This window comes from Vidua chalybeata, chromosome 3 (genome assembly GCF_026979565.1).
Source record: "Vidua chalybeata isolate OUT-0048 chromosome 3, bVidCha1 merged haplotype, whole genome shotgun sequence".
NCBI lineage: Eukaryota > Metazoa > Chordata > Aves > Passeriformes > Viduidae > Vidua > Vidua chalybeata.
The window spans coordinates 87,482,766-87,503,741 of NC_071532.1; the positions used below are offsets into that span (position 1 = coordinate 87,482,766).

Sequence of the window (20,976 nt, forward strand, 5' to 3'; positions counted from 1 at the left end):
TAGAAATATCTACAGGGTAAAGGGAGTTATTTATGAGTAAAAATTTGAACTGTTGGACTGGATATAGGAAAGAAAACTTGCCTATGGTACTGCAAGTAATCTGCTTGGAGAAGACATGTTAGGTGTGGCCTGATAAGGCAGCGAGGAAAATCAGTCAGAAATTACATCTACACTATGTCTTATTTAAAAATCTATACCAATTTTGTTTAGCTTATTACAAAAAACTTACTGAGATTCAAAGTGTGCTAAGTGATGACCTCTGGACTATGACACAGAGGGACAAGTCCTTCAGTGCTCTTATCAGAGTATCAGGAAATGATCTGGCAACCAAATTGTGTCAAAGGGCCATGGCAGAGCTCATAGGAGCCACACATTTGATAGCCTCCTATATGCTACAACATCTCCTCCTCCACCCACACTGGACTGTTGAACTAATTGTAAATCAGTACATAAATATGACCAAGAACAGCTTTTGAATCCTCAGGCTGATTGGAACTGCTTCACTCATGCTCTTATGTCTAATAGCTTCTGCTTCCAAAATGGGTTTGACATATTTAGACCACTTATTAGAAATGAACCCTGGCCTGTTCTGAGCCCTGAGTGCCACCTGGCACATGAGCATGTACAAAACACAGTCCATTATGGGCAAGGAAGGATGATGGGCCATTAGTGCACTACCACAGGGCCTCCCAAACTGATTTGGGTGTGCCTTCAATCCATTAATCTGTTGTGCACATGGAAGTTTCCATACCATTGTTGGAACACCTGTTACAGTTTAAATCATCCTTATTTAAAAGATTAAAAGAACAGTAATGACAATATATAAATCTATTTGTATAGCCTTGACCTAGTGGTCTTTCAGTGGTTAGGGTAAAACCACTAAATGTGTGTATTAGAAGGTGTCAGAGGCAGCACACTCAGCTTTACTTTGTCCAATTCCTACCTCCAGTAGGTAATGAGTATTTCATTCAGTGGCTCAGCCCTAAGGATGTTTGCTTGAAGCACTAGGACAAATGATATATTACATTTGTGAAATCCACTTCTATTACCTGGCTCAAGTAAATGTGCAAAATTGCAGCAAGAAGGAACACTCACAATATTCCGTACTGCAGTATGTGCTACTGAATGTATTGACTGCTTTTAACTGACATGATTGGTTTTTATGCTTATTAGGGTAATAATATAGTCCCAGTAACATAACCTATGGAACATGCCTCTGATTCCTTCCTCTGCCTTCTAGGTATGGGCTATATTATTACCCCAATAAGTGCGTAAAAATACACTAGTTTGTGGGAGCAAATCTATTTTCTAGGACTACCATGCTCTATTGAAAACATATACAGATTACTTATAACTTGTACAAATGCAGTGCATTAGTCATCTATGCATTACCGTTCTCCAACTGACCCATTATATCTGCTCTGTAAACAATCTTAGGAACAAACAGTAGGAACTTAGAAAGGAACAGTAGGAACTTAGAAAGGAACTTTTAGACAGGAACTTTACCAAGTCACTTTAGAGTGACCTGGTAACCCTTGCTGTCTAAAAGTAGTTTTCAGCAAGATTTTGCTGCACATCTTTGAAAACACTTTTAACAGCGACACCAATGTATTTTTTAGAGCAATAGAAAATGCATACTCAATTACTTTGCAATATTTTCTAACTTTTATCACTGTCATTTGAGACAAGTTCTTGGTTTTGTTTTAAATAAATAGATCAGTCATCCTTAATTCAGCTCTGAAGCAGCAATATGTGCAATAAAACAGAGTGCATGCATCCTCTAATCAGTCCAGTCTTACATACATACTGTACTATACATAGATTTAATAATAACTAAATACGGTAATTATACGTATACGGTAATATATGTGATAGATTTAATAATAATTTCATGGCTAGGTATCTAGAGCCTTCCATACTTTAGCATTCTTTTTACCTAAATCATCTACCCAAAGTCATAACTTTGAATTGTCATTGCTTTTTGCAGTTGACATAAACAAAGTGGAGGGATATTCATCACAGGCTGTTTGGGTCACCTGTCTCTGTGAACCTCAGTGAATGGCATGAGTTCACACTGGGGTGAAATTTGGTATCAGAGGATCATCAGCAATACGAGCAGTGAGGTATGTGGATGAAAATTTCAGATAGAATCTATTTGCCTTTATAAATTTGATTCTAGGTACTCAGGCCATGACAAAGTTACTTAAACTGATTCAATGAGTTCTTAGTATGTTAACCTAGAGATGGAACAAGGAAAGAGAAAATCACTTCTCTTTTGAGATCCTAAAATATTTAGGCAGTTCACACTCACCTGTTTCTATCTGATGAACTGTATGTAATTTTCCAAATTTGGTAAAACTAAACATTGAGTTTTAAAGTTAAGCTCTTAAAATAATTCTCCTCAAGACCAGGAGCCCTAGTGTCATGAGTCTTGTAAGAATTTCTTTCTAATGAGATTTTCAACTGTGATGGCAAGTTAACAGCATGGAAATAGGACTAAGCCAGCTGGTCCACTGATACAAAGGGTTGAAATACATCAAAGAGAAAACATTTAGCAGAAATCTGTTTAAGAATATATAAAGTGTTTGTTTTTTACCTATTTCCCTTAAGAGACAATAAATATTCTTACTTGTTTCCATTTGTTTTGGGACACCACCTAAAGACACTGGATATCCATGCCTAAGTCCATGCCTTGCCTGACATAGTGATGATTTGAGTCAAGGCTGATCTTAATCGAATTTGATCTTGGTTGCACTCACCACTTACCCTGTCCTTCATTCAGATTCTAAAAGTTCTAACTTCATTTTAATGCAAGGAGAACCACACTATGAAATAGTGATGAATGTTGCAAAGTGGAATTGGCAATTCTCAACTTTTTTTAGAAGTTCCTCAGTTGGTAAGTGAAGAATGAAAAGGTCCTGGCAAACTCTCATAACCCAGCTAAATAATTTGAATCATAAAGAGGTTTTCACTATTATTTTTCTGGGGAAAAAACCTGTTTAGAGATGAAGAGTGAATTGTGGGCTTCTTAGTAAGCCTATTACAGAGCAAGGTTTATGGGTAAATCCAACAGCATTCCTGCTTTCCTGCTAGCTATTCCTTGCACCTTTTCTTCAGCAAAAGAGATTTCTTTTACACAAAAACTGGGTATTCTTTCTTGTCTAAATAATGTCAGATGTTCCTATCAGTTGCAATTCAAACATCAACTTTATCAAGGTATTTCATACTCGAATTAACATAATTTCAGAATTAATGTTTTTTAGCTTTTTTACATAAACAATAAGTCTGTGAGGATGGTGCCACCTAATGTAAGTAGAGAACACAGCAGCTACTTTTTGTTCGATGGTGTTATATTACCAGCTGGGATTGAAAGATTAGGAATTTAGTATTCCTTTTCCTTTCCGTTTCCTCTCACACTAACTTGCTTTCAAGGCTTCCTTGAAAACATGATAGAAATGTATATTTTAAATGAAAGCAGAGATTCTTAATTTTACCCCACTGCATCTATTGTATGCTAACAGAATTTTAAACCTGACTGACAGAAAAGGTGGATAGAAAACAGCCTCAAGGTAAAGTATATGCTTTTTACTAGGACAGAGATTAAAGCTGTTTCTCCCTCTGTCCAGAACAATCTTTCACTAGTTATAGAGATTTAAGCTTATACTTCTTCTCTTTATCTGACTCAATGATTTTTTAATCAGCTTACATCAAGCAAAACAATTTTAACAAGGAGGACTAAGCACCTTTGTCATCTATTTGTCTAGCAACAGCATTTAGGAATAGAATAGAATAGAATAGAATAGAATAGAATAGAATAGAATAGAATAGAATAGAATAGAATAGAATAGAATGGTTCTAGCTGGAAGTGATGTACAATCCAACTAGTCCAACTGTCTGACTACTTCAGGACTGACCAAAAGTTGCAGCATATTATCAAGGCCATTGCCCAAATGCCCCTTAAACATTGACAGTCTAGGGACATGGGCTACCTCTCTAGGAAGCCTGTTCAGTGCTTGATTGCATCTTGGCAAAGAAATGCTTCCTACTTTTGAGCTTGAACCTCGCATATTTAAATATAGATCAAATACAGATTTTAATAACTAAGCATTTGAACATGGTTATTAATGATGTCAGCAAAGGGGGCAGAATTACATACCTAAATCTAAAAGTTGATTTCAAACCATATCTATTGTACCCTAGATAACTCCACTTTATTGAAGGAAAAAAGAGTATATGCTCTATGTGTGCACACAAATAATCTACTAAGGAAAATGAATACAAGTAAGCCAGAATGTTCTGTGGATGCAGATGGCATAATAAGGAGAATTTACTTTCAGAGTGGACAGATTTACTGAGGAAATCAAAATAAAAAATACTGGAACTACAGTGGCATAGCACAAATACATTAAAATGTCTAGGTAATTAGGCTAACAAATCTTGTGTCAAGTTTTAATAATCAGAAGTGCTAAAGTTTAAAGTAAACATAATGCTCAATCTCTTCAGCTATACAATGCTAAAAATTATTGCAAAGAAAACCTTAAAGACAATTTCCTCTAGACTTAAAGTTCCAGATGTTACCTGAGAAAGACCCTAAAGTTACTGGATATAAAGAGTTTTTTACAAGCAGGTATATTATATGGGCAAATATGCTTTTTTTTGTTTGATTTCTTTGATTTTGCCAATTTTGCAAATTAAAGTAGCAGACGCTATTAATTTATCATTATTTATCTCATGCATATAAATATGTACTTTTTGGATGTATAATTAGAAGATCTGGAATTGTAGAATGAATGGCATTGAATATTGTTAGTATACTCAGAGTACATGCTAAATATTATCATTTTCCCATAGTACTTTCAGTTATTTGCCTAATTGTGTACTAAGAAACCACTGATTGTTCCTCAGAAAAAATACTTGACAAATCATCTACCATGCAGGCTGTGTTTGCACACTGCAGAGAGATTGGGTCAGATCCTGTTGTACTTGAGGGATGTTTCTCCCTTTACTTTTTCTCTCTAATGAGATTCTCAACTGTGATGGCAAGTTAACAGCATGGAAATAGGACTTACAGCCAGCTGGACCACTGTTGCAAAGGGTTGAAATACATCAAAGAGAAAACATTTACCAGAAATCTGTTTAAGAATACATGAAGGGTTTGGTTTTCATTTTTATTTCCCTTAAGAGACAGAAAACATTCTTACTTATTTCCATTTGTTTTGGGATACCACCTAAAGACACTGGATATCCATGCCTAAGTCCATGCCTTGCCATGGAACACCTCTCACTGTAGTGTTAATGCACTTTAATGGCAGCTGGCCATCTGCTTTAAAGTGGGACAATTTGGAGGCTGTGTAGAGGCACATCTGAACTCTCACCTTAAATCAAAGTAAAAGACCAAGTCTATTAAGTGACAATTTTTTCCTCTTTTTCCAGCAAGTACGGGTAATCCTGGAAAAATTGAAGTGATTGAGGCGTGATTGTGCTGTGTTTACCTGGAGGGCATGCAAGACGTGAACAAAGGCCGTAAGATGCCATGAATTTTCTCCAACCTTCTGCTAAAATGGGATTGGTAGGCAAAATGTTAAAAGGCTCTTGAAGACTGACTGCATATAGAAAAAAAAAAAAATCTGTGGAGGATGGTGGCAAGTAACAAGAGACAACAAGAATCAAATGATGATGCACTGGTCACAGTCCATGCTGACAATTAACAGTAACCATCTCACTTTCTTCCAGCATGGGCCCATGGCTTCCCTAGTGTGGTTCCAGGTTAAATGGTTAAGACTTTACACAGAGTGCAAAGATCTGTAGTTACAGAACCTCAGCCAGTGACACTGCTGTGTTGCTGTGTCAAGTAAGGTCTGTTACATCTGCCAGGAATTTGCATGGCATATTAAGGTGGAAAATCCCAGCTGCCACAGATGGTGTCAGGGCTTCTGTTATGCAGTTTCTGCTGTGCAGCTTCTTGCTGTTCATCTCAGGGAGCATGTCATAGTGAGACAGAATTACAGGGGTAGCTGTAAAGCTACAATATTGGTACTAATGCTCACATGATGTGTTTTGCAGGATTAGAATGTCAAGCACTACCTGGATTTACTGTAATCCATATTAATTGCTAAGTACAGTCTGCAGGGCCAGGTGCAGCCACGAGGCTCACTGGAAGGAGTGTCTTGTGCCCTGCTTGCTGGAGTACCTCTCCAGACCTTGTCACAGGTCATGCTTCTCCGTGGGGTGATGAGCTCTGAAGGCAGCCTTCCCATGTGGTACTGTGCTGGAAGAGGGATACAGAGGAAATAGGACACAATTCTCTAACTGCTGCATGGCTCTATGGCTGCTTACCCAGTCCAGCAGCTGCGCTGTGGCAAAGCATGACTGCCAGGGAAGTGAGTGTATACTGCCACCAGAGAGGTGTGGGAGGAGAAGGAAGGTGTAGAGGTGGAAGTCAGGGCACAGAAATTGTTCTTCTAGTCATGGTCTTGTTTTGGTTCCAATTCAATGCGAGCACCATTTGTGCCTACCTTTTGAGAATGGAAGAGAAAACCATGAGGAAAATTTAGAAGAGGGCCTAGGAGAAACAAAGCTACAGTAATTGAGATGGATCAATGCAAATCTAAGCCCTAAATAATCTGTTTTACTAGATGGCAATATAGAATTTAATTAACTGAAATATTTTGTAAATAATGAAGCTGAATAATGTATCAGCTGTAAAAAAATGCAAAGAAGAAGGCACTGTGCATAGAAGCTACAGTGTTGTTTAGTAATGATGGCAAGACACAGCGTTAGATGTTAAAGAAGAAATGTATCCTGTTGGTGAAGCAACACATTAGGTTAGATTTACTTGAAGGGATTTCAGTGTTTGAATTCTACATTTGGCTTTGTAATACTAGACTATAGGTATTAGTACAGAATTTTATAAGTTTATGATGATGTGGGAGAGACTTAGTGAACACCTCCTTTTGCCAGCCTTGGAACTGGGAAGTTCAAGAGTCTTTTTTATAAAAAACTCCTGCAATAGGTCTGCCAAAACATATTGCAACCTGTATATCCATCCAATACTGTGTAGCGTGGATGGTAGTTGGCACCAGTCTGGAAATCTCCACACTATAAGAATGCTAAACAGCTTTAAAAGGCTTTTTATTCCAAAGGTTTCTGAAACATGAGAAAACATTTTTAGCAACTGAATGTAACCTGCACTAGTTAGGAGAAAAAATATTTTCCTGGTGGATGCTCCAAAGCCTGATTCTTTGCTGTTTAAAATTATGTTAAGTCATATATAGAAATTTTCCCTCTTGGAGAACCAAATTAAATGGGAGGAAAGTACAATCAGTGATAATTTTAACTATTTTTTTTTGAAAATACATGAAAAAAAAACCACCCTCTTGTAAGTAGCTATAATCAGAAGTAGTTTGAAGCCACCATGACAGTGAAATCTGTCTGAAGGTTCCCATCAACTCACCAGCAGATCCTTCCCCTGAGTTGGCACTTGTTTGCCACAGTAGCTCTCACCAGAGAAGCTGGTTCTCTTTTTTTAGCTGAAGAGCTACTAATGGGATAATGAGCAGTTTGCACTTTCTCATTAGCACTTATTCATCATAGACAGTGCATACAAAGTATCTGTAGTTAAAGTATTAAGTAACCATTTTTGTGACGTTTGTTCTGTATTATATTTCTGAAGTGTCTGGATTTTTATATAGGTATTCGATAAACTATGGTTAAAGCCCTGTACATTTAAATTAAAGTTATGCAAGCTCATTGTATCAGTTCTAAATTCTAAAATAAAGGGATTATTTTGTGTAAATCTTTGTTTCTCCTCCAGAAAACATTTTTTTTTTATCTGTTTCTCTCAGACTCCCTTTCCGGTGATGCCACAGGAGGTTTCTTTTTCTTGTCTTTATGATCTGTTTAGCAGAACAGAGTAGAACAGAATTGAAGTGTGCCAGAGATGTTTTGTACTTGCAAGAATGTAATGAAGTTAATTTAAAAAATGTATAAATTAATCAGATGTGCAATCATATAATAATTTATTCTTGATGGCATCTGTGGTAGTTATCAGGCTTGATCTACCACTTAAATCAGAGCCAATTCTGAGCTTGTCTCAGTTTACTCAGGGCATTTTACACTCAAATTCTGAATACCTCCAAGGATGGATATCCCACAGCCTGTCTGGGCAACCTGTGCCAGGGTTTGATGACTGTTGTTGTGAAGAATATTTTTCTTGCTCTGAAAAATGAGATTTTTAACCTGAAGTGTGTCTTTTTAAAATTAAGAACTGAGGTTGTTCCTGCTTGCATTCAAAATGGTAAAAATGGGAAGCCAGAAGAATTGTTTTTTGGGGTAGTTATAACAAAGTGTTGTTGTTGTTGTTGTTTTAAATATTAAAAGAATTGCAAACCTGAGTTTTCACATAATTAAATGCCAATATGAACATCATGTTTAGTTTACTTTATTGAATGATGGGTTGTCAGGTAGGGTTGCTGTAAGCACAACAACATCCTTTAATTTTATGCCATCCAAAGGAACCTGAATGAATGAAATGTCAATTAAAAACAGTCCTTTGAATATATATTAAACCTAAAAAATAAAAAAATAAGAAAGACAAATGTAACTATTTAACCTTTGAAGTATTTTTAGATATCTAATGCAAAAAAAGACCCCTCTCCAATTCTAATACAACCAGATACATCACTATTAATTTACAACATGCAAGCAAGAACAAGTGGCTGGTGCTGCATGTTTTCTTGCAGTGTTCTATGCCTTTCAAATCCCTGTTCATGTGCCTCAAAAACATACTGCTGTTGTAATGCCCAGTATAGGTTTTACCTCTAAGGAGCCTAACAATAGCTTCTATTCCAGAACAGAAATGGCTTGTTACAGGACAAAAGCCTTTTGTGAGAAGAAAAGTTGAGCAAACCAGTTTTATGCTCAGTTGTCTTTGTTTCCAGGCAGGCAGCTTAATAATGTGTGTTTGTCAGTCTACTTCTGTGCTGTTCCAGAGAGCAGTGCTCTTGGGCATGACTCGTTGGGGTTGCTCTCCATGGTTCATCATCTGCATGGCCTTCTGGGAAAAGAACTTTACAGCAATTCTGTTTGAACTAACCTTCATTGTGTCTGTGCCTATAAATGTGGGATGTCTTTCTACTAGACTTTCACTACGCCATTTCTAATGGTGACCTGAACTAGAATGAAGTGGACATGAACAAAAAAGATCTTAATCAGCAGGTAAGAGATTGATCATAAATGATTTTCAAGCAGATATACTGATATAAAATACTTCTTGCATCTACCTTAAGGTTACAAGTGAGTGTAAGGCTGTTCATGCATATATGTTGAGCATGGTCTGATTCTGAAGGAAATGGAGGTCAAGAACAGGCTTCTTGTTTAAGCTGAAAACACTCCGTTTGCTTTAGGAAGCAAGTCTAAGAGATTTTGACTTCCTTTTCATTTCATTTATAGTTTTATCAAAAGTAACAGAAATAGATGTCTTAAATCTGATCCGATTAATATTATTGGAGAAACATATTGGCTTTGACTTCATTAACCTAAATGAAAGCACTACAATCTGTGTATTGGGATCTGACCTGGATTAGAAAGTGACACTCTTGAGTCAGGCTACTGACCCAAAAGGAAATGCTTAGTTTCTATATAAGTGTATTTTAAAACAGATTCTGGTCCTGATTCATTGACATTCATACTTCTGTGGTCCCAAACCACTGTGAAGGAAAGATCATTATGCATTTTGAGCTTATTAATTTTGAGACTCTACATTATTTAGGGATTATTTTTAACACAGTGCAGGTAACTTACATTCAAGGGAAAGTAATTGCAAATAATCTTGTTACAAGGACAACTCTGTTGCTTTGAAGCAGCAAGATAATCAACGACCTTGAGAAGCTTGTCTGGTAATTGTGTATGTAGTATGAAGGCTTTGAATGGGTGTAACAGGCAATGGCAGATGTTAGATGTGAAAATAAGTAGCACAGTATTGTGAGCTAACCTCACTCCATTCATTTTCACATGAAGGATATTAATTATCTTGAGAATATTTAAAATTTTCAAAGAGGGAAGGAGATTTCTTCTGCTCCTCACGTTGCCACACATCTCCCTTGACCTATGGCAAGTTTGTGCTTCAACTTCTCCAACTGAAAAATAATGAGATGTACCTAACATTTATGCCACCTTCACATCCTTCACAACGAGGTTTTTGTGGCAGTAAATCACTCTCAAAGAGCCACTTTATCAAACAAGGTCACTGAGGTAGAAATTAGTCACAGCAATATCTTGACAAAGTATGTGATCCTCATGTTTCTTGCTTACAAACAATCAGTGCCTGTTTACTGTTGCACGCACGCCTTGTTTTAGCACTGCACCCAAGCACCCAAACCCCTCTCTGTGCTTGGAGATACTCCCTGGAAATATCTGTGTTGTCCTCAGTACAACTCCATGCCCAGATTCTGTCCTGGTTCAAATCTTTGTAGCTCCAGTAACTCCAGTGAAGCTTCATTAATTCCCAGCAGTAGATAATTTGTTCTTGTATCCTCTGCTCCTTCACCGCCTGGTTGCTGGGGAAGCAGCAGGGCAGTGCTTTCCTCCTGCCAAGGAAAGGGGCAGGGAAATCACTTGGACACAGAACTACTTGCTTTATGGGTACTGTTGTGCAAAGTCTTAAGCAGCACCTCCTGCTGTCTTGGCTTCAAGTATTTGAAATTCATTACTACACAAAAAGATTAAATAAACTTGATGTACCAACCTGAGAGAACTGTAAAGGGTAACCTCATAACAGCCAGATTGGGGCAGAAAAAGTTCCTCAGCATTTAGCATATGACAGTATTTGAAAACTCTGAAAAACTGGCTTTTGAATTAGAACTGGAAAAAACTTCAAAAAATGTGAATAATGTCCCATGTCAGCATGACCTGAACAAAATATATACTCTTTTTTAGACTGGAAGCATTTAATTTCACTTTTTCAACAGTGCATTATATGATAAAAGAAAAATCAAACCTAAGTGAAGCAATTAACTTTTCATATATAAAAAATTCATCCAACCAAATCCTATATATTTTTGACTTTTGTTTTAGTTTCCCATGTTTTTCTACTTCTTAGGTTTACCAGATTTTGACATTCAGATGTTCTTTGCAAGAATAATCTTTCATTCTTGAAAAACCTATAGCACCAACTCAAAAAGATCATCACAATTTGATCTCTTATCAATCAGTCAATGATATAAAATAAAAAATAAGAATGTGACTTAGCCCCCATTGTATATTGTTGAATGCTTGCATCACTTTTTTAGGTAGTCAGTAGCAGAAACATTGAGTTATTTTGTTGATTAGGTATACTAAAGCTCCTGCTAGAGTTGCATCTTGCCTCTTTCATCTTTTCCTTTGATAGAAATCCTTCTGCAGCTATTCATCCATAGTTACTCAGAGATCCTTTTACACTAACTCTGTTTCTCTCTTTTTTTTCCCCTTTCAAATGCTTTACCGAGAGTTTATTTTTCTCATTTCCATGTCTCTTTTTGTTTTTGAGAGAGGTTTATAAAATACAATAGTGTTTGCAGTCTTGCCTGAAGTCATGACACTGATGCCTACACAAACAAAAAGTAGGCAAAAAATGGAAGGTTCCCTCTGCAGCATCTGAATTTGCCACAAAGAACAGTCACCTATAATAACATTTTAAGGCAAAAGTTCAAGAATTGCCCTGGATTTTCACCTGTTTCATGCACCACAAAACTCAGTATTTGTTATTCCTCCCAAAGGCAACACTTTACATTTCCAATGCTCTCAGCTCAGCAGGTTTACAGTTGAACTGCCTTTTGGCAGTGCTGTATTTCATGATATAGTTAATGCTGCACTTCAGAGCTGTACAAAGCCCAAAAATGAACACAAAACTGGTTAAGAAAAATTGCTTTAGATTTATATTTTCTGTGTTACCACAAGATATAAAATGTCCCTCAGATGTAGAATCCTGGTCGCATGCCAGAAATAGCACTTAATCTGGTTAAGTAGAACAAGCAATTTCATCTGCACAATGCTGAAATAGTTGCCTGCTGTTACTGTCCTCTGTTGTCTTCTCTTCCTACCTGCATGATGCCTTAACATACTGCTGTAAACTTAAGTGTAGCCCTTATCTGTTGATAGTCAGAGACATCCAAACTCTTGTGTACTCAGAGTGACACAGCCGGCACAAAGTGAAGATGAGTAAAGCTGTTATTTATGAGTTGAGATTATCCATAAAGGGAAATGAAGTGTGATCCAGCCTACTCTTCCTGCCTCTTGTAAGACTTGCACCTCTATCTAGGGCCTTACCTGGTGCAAACTCTAGTGCAGAGGGGATCAATGTATCAGCACAAATTGCAGCACTGGCACAAGTAGACCTAACAGAAATCAGGGCTTGGGAAAGCACCAATAAATATCAATGAAAAATAACATCAGATAAAACTTCAGAAAGAAGAACCTAAATCTCAGATCTGTCACATAATGTGGCCCACGCTAGTTGTATTTTGGAGCTGATTCTTCTGGCAGAAATATTTGAATCACTGCCCAAGCATTCACTTGCTGAGACAGAGAAGCAGATTTCAGAACTGCCAAGACCTCTGACTTAAGGTGCAAACAAATTTTTGAAAATCAGCAAAAAAAAATTAATTCATGCTGAAACAAATGTTGGGTAAAAGAACTTTAAAGTAGCTTATTTCCTAGTACTGTTGATGCAGAGCAACAAAAAATGTAGGTACACTTTGGAAGGAAATTAAAAGTAGTCCAAATTTTTGCTATATGAATGCCATGACTGTTTTGCTTTCCTCTCAGCACAGCATGACACATGGTTTAATTAAATTAAGTAATGATTTGTAGCTAGCTCACTTGAACTGTATCTCTTTCAAGGCACTATTTCACTTAATTATCCCTGCCTTCTGTAGAAAAAAAATCCTTCCAAGAAATAAAAAGCAAAACAGATAATTCATAAGTCCTATTCCTGAGTGGTCTCCCCTCTGTACCCATGTACTAAGCCTTTTCTGATGGTAGACACCACATAAACTGCTAGACAAATAAGTCTAAGTCTGTGTTGTATCTCATGCATATGACTGTCTTTAAGATGAAGAGATGCTGTAGTGGTACCTTGCAACAAATATAGAAATGTTTATTTCACTGAAAATACTGTGAATGAAATGAAATGAAATGAAATGAAATGAAATGAAATGAAATGAAAATTAAAAATAAAATTTTCTAAATGGAAGTCCCTAATGTCCAAGTATATTTAGAAATTAAGAGTCATTTCCCTGCAAAAATTCATAATGTGCCTTTTTCTGAGGACCTAAAGTAATGCCTAAGTTGTTCTCTGTATAATTATAATAGGTTTTTTTATTCGAAAGTAAAAATGATCACTGTTTTTGTTTAAAAGTAATGGGCATAGTATTTCTTTTGGGTTTAGAATCAAACTGCAGTACCATGTCCTAGTTCTTCATGGAAAATAAACCCTTTGCAAACTACTATAGACACATCAATTGTTAGACGTCTGTTGCAAAAGAATATTTCCATTTATGGACTTGCAAGTGATCAGTCCTTATCCTGCTCATGTCTATTCAGAAGGAATTTGTTTTGGTAAAGATTATAGTGTGGGAATAGTCTGGGAATCTTGTGTTTGTGAAATCCATTAGAATGGCTAGTTATATGAATAAGTAGTTTTCTGTCATTTTGCTTTTGACATATGAACAACCCTTCTGACTTCAGTATTGGTGTTATAAAAAAGGATGAGCTCAACTTTCCTTCAGTCATTTTGCTGAATATTTTTCAGAGATCTACAATATGGATAACAGGAAAAATTTAGTCTAATTTTAAAATTTTCAATAGCTATCAGCATACATTATAAAGCACAAATTCATATGGTGTTATGATTATGTTACTGGTTTTGAGTTACTCAAAGGAAACAAAAGAATTCTGAAAACCCCATAAATTGTACATCAAAATATTTTGATGATGGCAGCCTCTGCCACAAAAGATATTAAAGCAAATATTTGTCATAAATTAATGATAATATAATTTTTTTATGACTATAGCTTTCATAGTTGGAACTCTTCTCTACTTTCTCTCAAAAAATAATGTTACATGTTTAGAAATTTAATATGGTGAATCTTTTATTTTAAGACCTGTGTTTTTCCATTTGGCAGACCCTGGTTCCTCCACCCCTACTGTTTCTCCCCCAACTTAATTCCCTTTTTATATTACTAAGGAAAGTATTAAAATTATAATTCTGAATTACAATCTGGTTTTGACCACTTTGCTTTCCAAAAATGGTTTTTTTTATTGCGTTTCTATTCCATAGTGATACAGCCCTGTAAGAATTAGGTCTATTCTGCATGGGTGAATGTGAAGGGGTATCAGCAAACACCCAGAATTATTTTATGGGGTGTTATAGGGTGTGTTATGGGAATAAACCAAAGCCCTTGGATGAAGAAATGGGTTCATTGAACACAGAGTGCTAAAACTGGGGTAGGAAAGGACTTCTGTTGTGAGTGCACCAGTGACTGTGTTTGATTGCAGGATATGTGTGTGGGAGTCAGGGGTTTGTGCTTCCCACAGAGCTGCTGGACAGCTGCCTGCCACACCAACAGCAGTGTCCCAACACACTCCAAAGTAGCTGTACATACAGCCTTTTGTGGAAATTTGGGGCAGACAGGAGAGAGAGGAAACATTCCTGTGAGTTTTTCTTTAGGAGAGAAGCCATGAACCTCTTTTGACTAAAAATTATGGAAAATAGTAGAGTGAGAAAATAGTAAAAAAGGAAAGTTGTTAATGAACTTAATGTAGGCCATGTAGCTGCTTCATTCCATATGCACATTGGATGCTTCTGCCTTTCCTTCTACATGCTTTTGTCTGCAACAGAAATCACTTTTGCCTTTGCACTTTTCACTTTGCTTTTGTGCAGATCCTTTCTTCTGGAAATCCAGAAATTGGAGAGATTGCAGATTATTCCTTTATGGAAAAGGTAAAGAATGGTCTCATTAAGAGGATATCCCTTGATTTCCCAGTGTTTTTACAGGTGCTAATTCCAGCCCAATCCAAGCAAGCCAAGGAGTGTTCATATCTCTTAAACATATACTTGAGTAGATATTCATTAGTAATATAACAGTTTGAGATTGGCTATGCAGTGATTTTGGCTAAGCTAAGTTAGGGAGTCTTTTTTAAGACATTGTAAGATGAAGAATTCAATCACTATCCTGACAATTAATCATTCACAATATTGAAATCTGTGCTATTTTTTTTTAATTTGAAAATGTCTGGTTTTGATTTCCTGTCCCTTTCCCTGTCACCTTCAAATTAATCACACTTGAGGTAGGATCAGGATACTTAGGAGAGATGGTGGTCCAGACACTTGATATATTTGGGGATAATACAAGCACATTAATTTTTGTAGATCCTTTTTCCACAGGCTTACATCCATTTTAAAATCTGCTCCCATCACTACAATATAAGCTATATCAGTGTCATATACAAAGGTAAATATTGGGTTCTTTCCTGTTTAAACATACAAATATGAGGTTTTCCTTTTGAACACTGTTTTGAAAGTTCAGTTGTTTGTCCAAATTATGTCCTGAAATCAATTTAAAAGCTGCTTATTTTCAGGTTTCAATCTTCATACTCATAAGAATTGCCAGTGTTCTATGTTTCAGGGCAATAAATTTCCTTTATAAATACAAATACTTTTAATATGACCAGGAATATACTTAATTGTAAGTACTAAAATACATTTTTTCAACTTTGAAGGACACGTTTGGTAAATGATGTCACACAATGTACTATGTCTTGTATTATAATCTACTAAATCTGCCTATTATGAAGGTGTTCTCTCCAATTTTGTTCTAAAACATAAAAAAAAAGAATTCTGTGATATATTTTAAAGATCAAAAAAAGTGTTCACAGAGACTTCCATCATCAAGAAGTAGTGGAAGTACCACAAGGGGAATGCAGCAGGTGGTAGTGCTCCATTGCCATGTTTGTGTCATTCATGCATGTTTGGTTGTATATTTTATTGCTGGTTACAGAACACATCTGAAAGTGACAATGATGAAGTTGATGGCAACAATATATGTGGTTTCAGAAAGAAAAAGGGAATCAAAGGTCCTACAAAGTATGTTCCTCCTTTAGAAAATGAGAAGATGGAGCTGTCTCACACTTCAAAAATCCCAGATCCTTGTCCTCCTAAAGGAACCACTGGTTGCTCAGAACTGCCATCAGAGCAGTCTCTCCAAAACCCCACTACCCTTCCTGCAGTACAAAAGGACAGAGGAGGTCACTACAATTCCAATTCTGGGAGCGATGGTAAAGAAGACAGGTGTGGAGAAACACAAGAAAAACACGAAAATGTTGATACTGGGAAAAGAATATTAGGAAAAATGCATGAGGAAACAGATACAGCAGCTCAGATGAAGCTGCCCACAAGTGTGCAGCCTGTGAGCGGTGCAGAGAAAGGTGGCTGCACGGAGGGAGTGCAGAGGGAGAAGGACAGTGAGCAGGCAGGGGGTAAGCCAGAAGAATGGGGTGGGATGGAAGAAAAAGTTGTCAAGTTTCACGTGACAAAGATGGGCTCCTTGGGAAGTGCCACATCCATGCCAGGGAGTCGAACTGGCGAGTCCTTCAAGGCAGCACCTGGTATTTCTAAGCGAAGTCTGCAAGAGTTGAAAAACCTGCTGAGTGAAGGTCATCTGCCTTCTCATGGGCCCAATTTCTGTGGCAAGGCAGGCAGCACTTTTGCTCAGAAAAATCTGAAACCTCAGGAGAAAGCAGCTGACAAGCAAGGCTGGCCCTTTGAGACTTTTAGTCCCCATTTTGGAGAGGAAAAGCAAAAGTATCTCAGCTTCCATAAGGAGGGAATGGGGCAGCAGAGCAAAACCGTCCTGGTCCTCAGCTCTGCCGGCTCTGATCAGCACCAGCCAGTGGGAAGTGATGTGGATCACCTTATTCTAGGACTTCCAGCAGCTCCTACACCTGCAGAAAGCACAGCTCCTGAGGTGCAGTTTGACTCCTCCACAGGCCCCGACGGTAAGGATACTTAAACATCACCTGCTCTCCTCTTAAAGAAAACACTCCTGTTGTTTTGTGATGTTTTGCTAAGCTGCAAATTTAAGTCAGAGCTAGTGCATGAGAGAACTGACACCTGTGGTTTCTGTGTGATCAGGATCGGATATTGTGCTCTACATCTATGCTGGTTTTTTTTTTGGTTTTTTTTTTAAGCAAGGCATTTATAACGCCCAACTGCTTGCCAAAAACTTTCATGCACAAGTAGTCATGTCTTTTTCACTAAAACTGAAATATTTCCTCATTTAAACTGAGTGAAGGCAGCATTTCCCAAAATTCTGCTACACACTGCAAAGCTCTGATGGCACCTGCACTTCTTAAAGTTTCTTTTTTTTTTTTTTTTTAACATTTCCAGCAGTAGAAATTGTTCCCATGTCAGAATGGTGTTTTCAATTATTTGTCTTGTGAGAGGACTGGAATGCAAAAACATCTCTTATAAATTATAGGGGAAGAAAAGCAAATGAGGCAGAGAGAACTTCCACTTATTTTCATGCTGTTCAGTAAGTCCATTTTGGATGTGTTTGGAAGTGTAGAGACAATTAATTGCTACTAATAGGATGTGATTTCTTTGTAAAAGCTTCTTGGCTAGCTGGATCAACAAACTGAAAACTATTATTAGCTGTGATAATGTAATGGGCTTGAACAGTTTGTTGTTCTGTTTCCAGGAAGCAAAAAACCACCAGTTTGTCAGTTGTTAATCTCAGAATATGAGATTAATATATTTCCATGAGCATCAGTCCAAGATCACATTAACAGCTTTCCAGGACAGATATCTTGCCTTTTGACTTATCTTACTGATACAAGAAATATGAATATCTTAATTGATAAAATACTTTATCCATCATTAACTATGTAAGAAAATATAATAATAGCAATTAAAAATAAAATAAAATATTGTAAAAAATAAAATATTGTAAAAATATTTACAATAATATTAATTTATCCTGCTTTTTTCAAGTCACCTGACAGATGGGTAGAAACTCTTCTATAGATATTCTGAAAACAGACAGTTTGAACATGTCAATTGTTATTAGCTGCAGCAGGATTTCTTGGTAGATGTTTTGTACTGCCCAGTTTGAACAAGTCTGAAAAAGAAATCCATGAACAGTATCAGTGCTTACTAAAGGCACTGCATGAAAAATACAAAGCTTTGAAAAATACTTCACACTTGAACCACCCTCCATTCATGTATATTAGAATAAAAAGTTTAGAGGATTATTTCTCAACCTATGCTTGATGCTGTTCCCTTTCCCAGTTGTTTTTCACACTGTTAAAGGCTAGCAAAATTCATTATTAAAATTTTAACACTACTGTGCTCTCATTGTCTGCAAAACCAGTAAGTATGTTTTAAAACATAGGACTAATTATTCTTTGTCACCACTTACAAGGTAGAGGGAACTTATGAGATTAATTGTAGATTCCACAGGGAGATTTCAACCCAGTTGTAACCACTCAACATGAAGTAGCTAATCCAAGCTTATTACCTGGTCAATAAAGAGAGGCCTTTTGTCTTCAGAGAGGTATTAAAGGCAGATGAAAAACTGATCTCTGAAGTGGGTGTATATTTCCACTCAGTGGGGAGGAAGCCCCATGATGATTAGTTTAGGTCATTTGTCTAACTCTGAGATGCCTAAAGCTACCCAGGATTAATTCTGCCCTGTATGACTGGTGGTAGTGATGGCTGCAAGAGACCTACAGGTGAGAACTAACTATGAGGGGAGCTGGGAAAAAACTGTTTTGTCTCATCAGAAAAGTATTCAATATCAAACATTTTGGAATCTCATGAGGTTTGGATTCCATTTGGCTTTGACCAAACAAGTTGTAGGCCTCACTGTGCATTTCAACAAGTAAATGGAATGCACAGAAATAGTTTCTACTTAATAAGAACTGTATGTGCTCAAAACTTAATTTTAATTTAATACATTCAGTAACTTAAGAAAATAAAGTTTTAGATACATTTCTGCACTGTTTAATGAGCCTTTTCATAAACAGTATTTAATTGCTGCCTGTGGTAATTTATTGCTTGATAAGATCAAGTCCCAAATGTTTTCATTTTTTGGACTAAAACTTTAGGTTGAGTATTTCAGTTACGAAAGTGCCTGAAGTTGAGGATCTAAAGATACCTTGACACATAGTAGATCTGAAATACAATCTCCAATCATTTGCAAGTTTTCAAATATTTGAACTTGCTCAAATCAGATAACTTAATCTCAAATGTTTTGAAAAATTACAAGAGGTTATATTTCAGATCCACTTAGTGTTGAGATATGGTCAAAACAAGAATATACTTTGTTGTTATAAAAGTACAGATTTAAGGGACAGTCTCTAGAGATCAGCAGTAGAAAGGTTAAAACATGTAGCTGAGCATCAGTGATTCAGAATACATCAGAGGATTTATATACAGTCATGTTAGTTACATGGCTAACTTCTCTCTAAAATTATAAATTCATATATTTTTTCCAAATTTTTTATTGGACAATGCGGAAATATTACTGCATGTGCATTTTGTCCATTTCTTGTCAGGTCTTTTGTAAAAGAAGTACTTGAGCACAGGAAAAAATAATAGGAAAGAAGCAGACGTCAGATATTTGGGTTAGTAAGAAAAATGTTACTTGAACCATGTCAGAGAAACTGGAGCTGAAGATAAAGCTAAAACTCAATCTAAAGTGCTTTTCCATAGAAAGATAGAAACTAATACATGCAGCTAATTAGGTGAAAATACTGTCAGCACTAACCTGAATTCAGGAATTTTATTTGCTGAAGTGTCTATATCTGATAATGTGAATTTCTGCAAGTTCGTACGTAGTCATCAATTACCAGGTGCTTCTTAGGCTGTTCAGTGCCTGTATTCTTGGGAGACAAAGAGGGATGATTCCAAACAGTGAAGAATAAGAATAACAGTAAAAGATGTATGTAGTATTAAATAGCCATTCATAGTATGCACATGCACACAGGATGAATTCCTGCACATGCTATATGTATAGTGTGTATAGCACATAAGACAGGTGTGTATTGACCTCTCTGAACTGAAATCTTACCACGTGCTGCTCTATGCTACTAAATTAGAATATTAATACTATAGTGGCCAGAGAGGAGACCAGAGAAAATAACTTTATTCAAGCAATATGAAGCACCCAAGGATCATGATACCCCAGACTCTTGGTGTATCATCCCCTCTGACACAGGGGGATATGGGGTCCCAGAGCCAGGGACTGCAGGTGGCCTCAGCAGCCACATGCACTGTGTGTGGGCAGAAAGACCAGCTGAACCTGGTGACATCACACAGGCTGAGGAGAAATTGCTTTTCTGGACCTTAGGAAACTACATCACCGCCAGGTAGCTGTAGGTGAGCAAAGCATTGCAATAAGTCTCTCACCTGAGGCGTCAAATTTGCTTTGTGTGTCTTGGTCGGTAGCCAGGATAAAAAATGTTTTAAAATCTATTCAGTGCAGACTGCACAGCTGGGCATCCAGGACAGCTCCCGAAGCAGGTCCTCTCAACAGGACTCATATTCTTGAGTATATATCAAGTATATGGCCATGTAAATATGACCAACATGAGACCAAGAACTGCTTGAGAGGAAGCTCTGAAGAAAGAAAATATGTTTCAGCTATGGCTGCAAGCACCAGTGGCTACCTAGAGATTGTTGAAATTTCAAGTGCACAAGAAAGTCTGAATGCTTCAAGAATCAGATGCTGACCCCAAACATTAAGTTCCTTTGTTAACTTGGCTTTTTAAAGAAAGCTGAAGGCCAATAATGTTTGACGGCAAAAGTGAGAACAGTAAATAACATGCTGTGAAAAACAACTGGCTGTTCTTAACTCGACGAACCAGAGTATTGTAAGGAAGAACAGACATGTTTAAACTGGTTCTGACAGTAATTTCCATAGAATTTAGAAGAGTGTAGTT

At 36.9% G+C, this 20,976-nt stretch overlaps 1 protein-coding gene across 2 annotated transcripts in view; it reads left to right on the forward strand.

The window, feature by feature from the left end:
• The window catches only part of LGSN (lengsin, lens protein with glutamine synthetase domain), a 61,322-nt gene that overhangs the window by 27,657 nt on the left and 12,689 nt on the right, over positions 1 to 20,976 (forward strand). The window contains exons 1-5 of one of the 2 annotated variants that reach the window (XM_053938447.1): positions 2,036 to 2,123; positions 5,434 to 5,523; positions 9,140 to 9,216; positions 14,918 to 14,977; positions 16,035 to 17,031. In XM_053938447.1, coding sequence (XP_053794422.1) covers positions 9,190 to 9,216; positions 14,918 to 14,977; positions 16,035 to 17,031 — 1,084 coding nt within the window. In that variant the 5' untranslated portion in view covers positions 2,036 to 2,123; positions 5,434 to 5,523; positions 9,140 to 9,189. Of the gene's footprint in view, positions 1 to 2,035; positions 2,124 to 5,433; positions 5,524 to 9,139; positions 9,217 to 14,917; positions 14,978 to 16,034; positions 17,032 to 20,976 lie in introns of those variants that run through there. The other variant, XM_053938446.1, reaches the window with a different exon arrangement.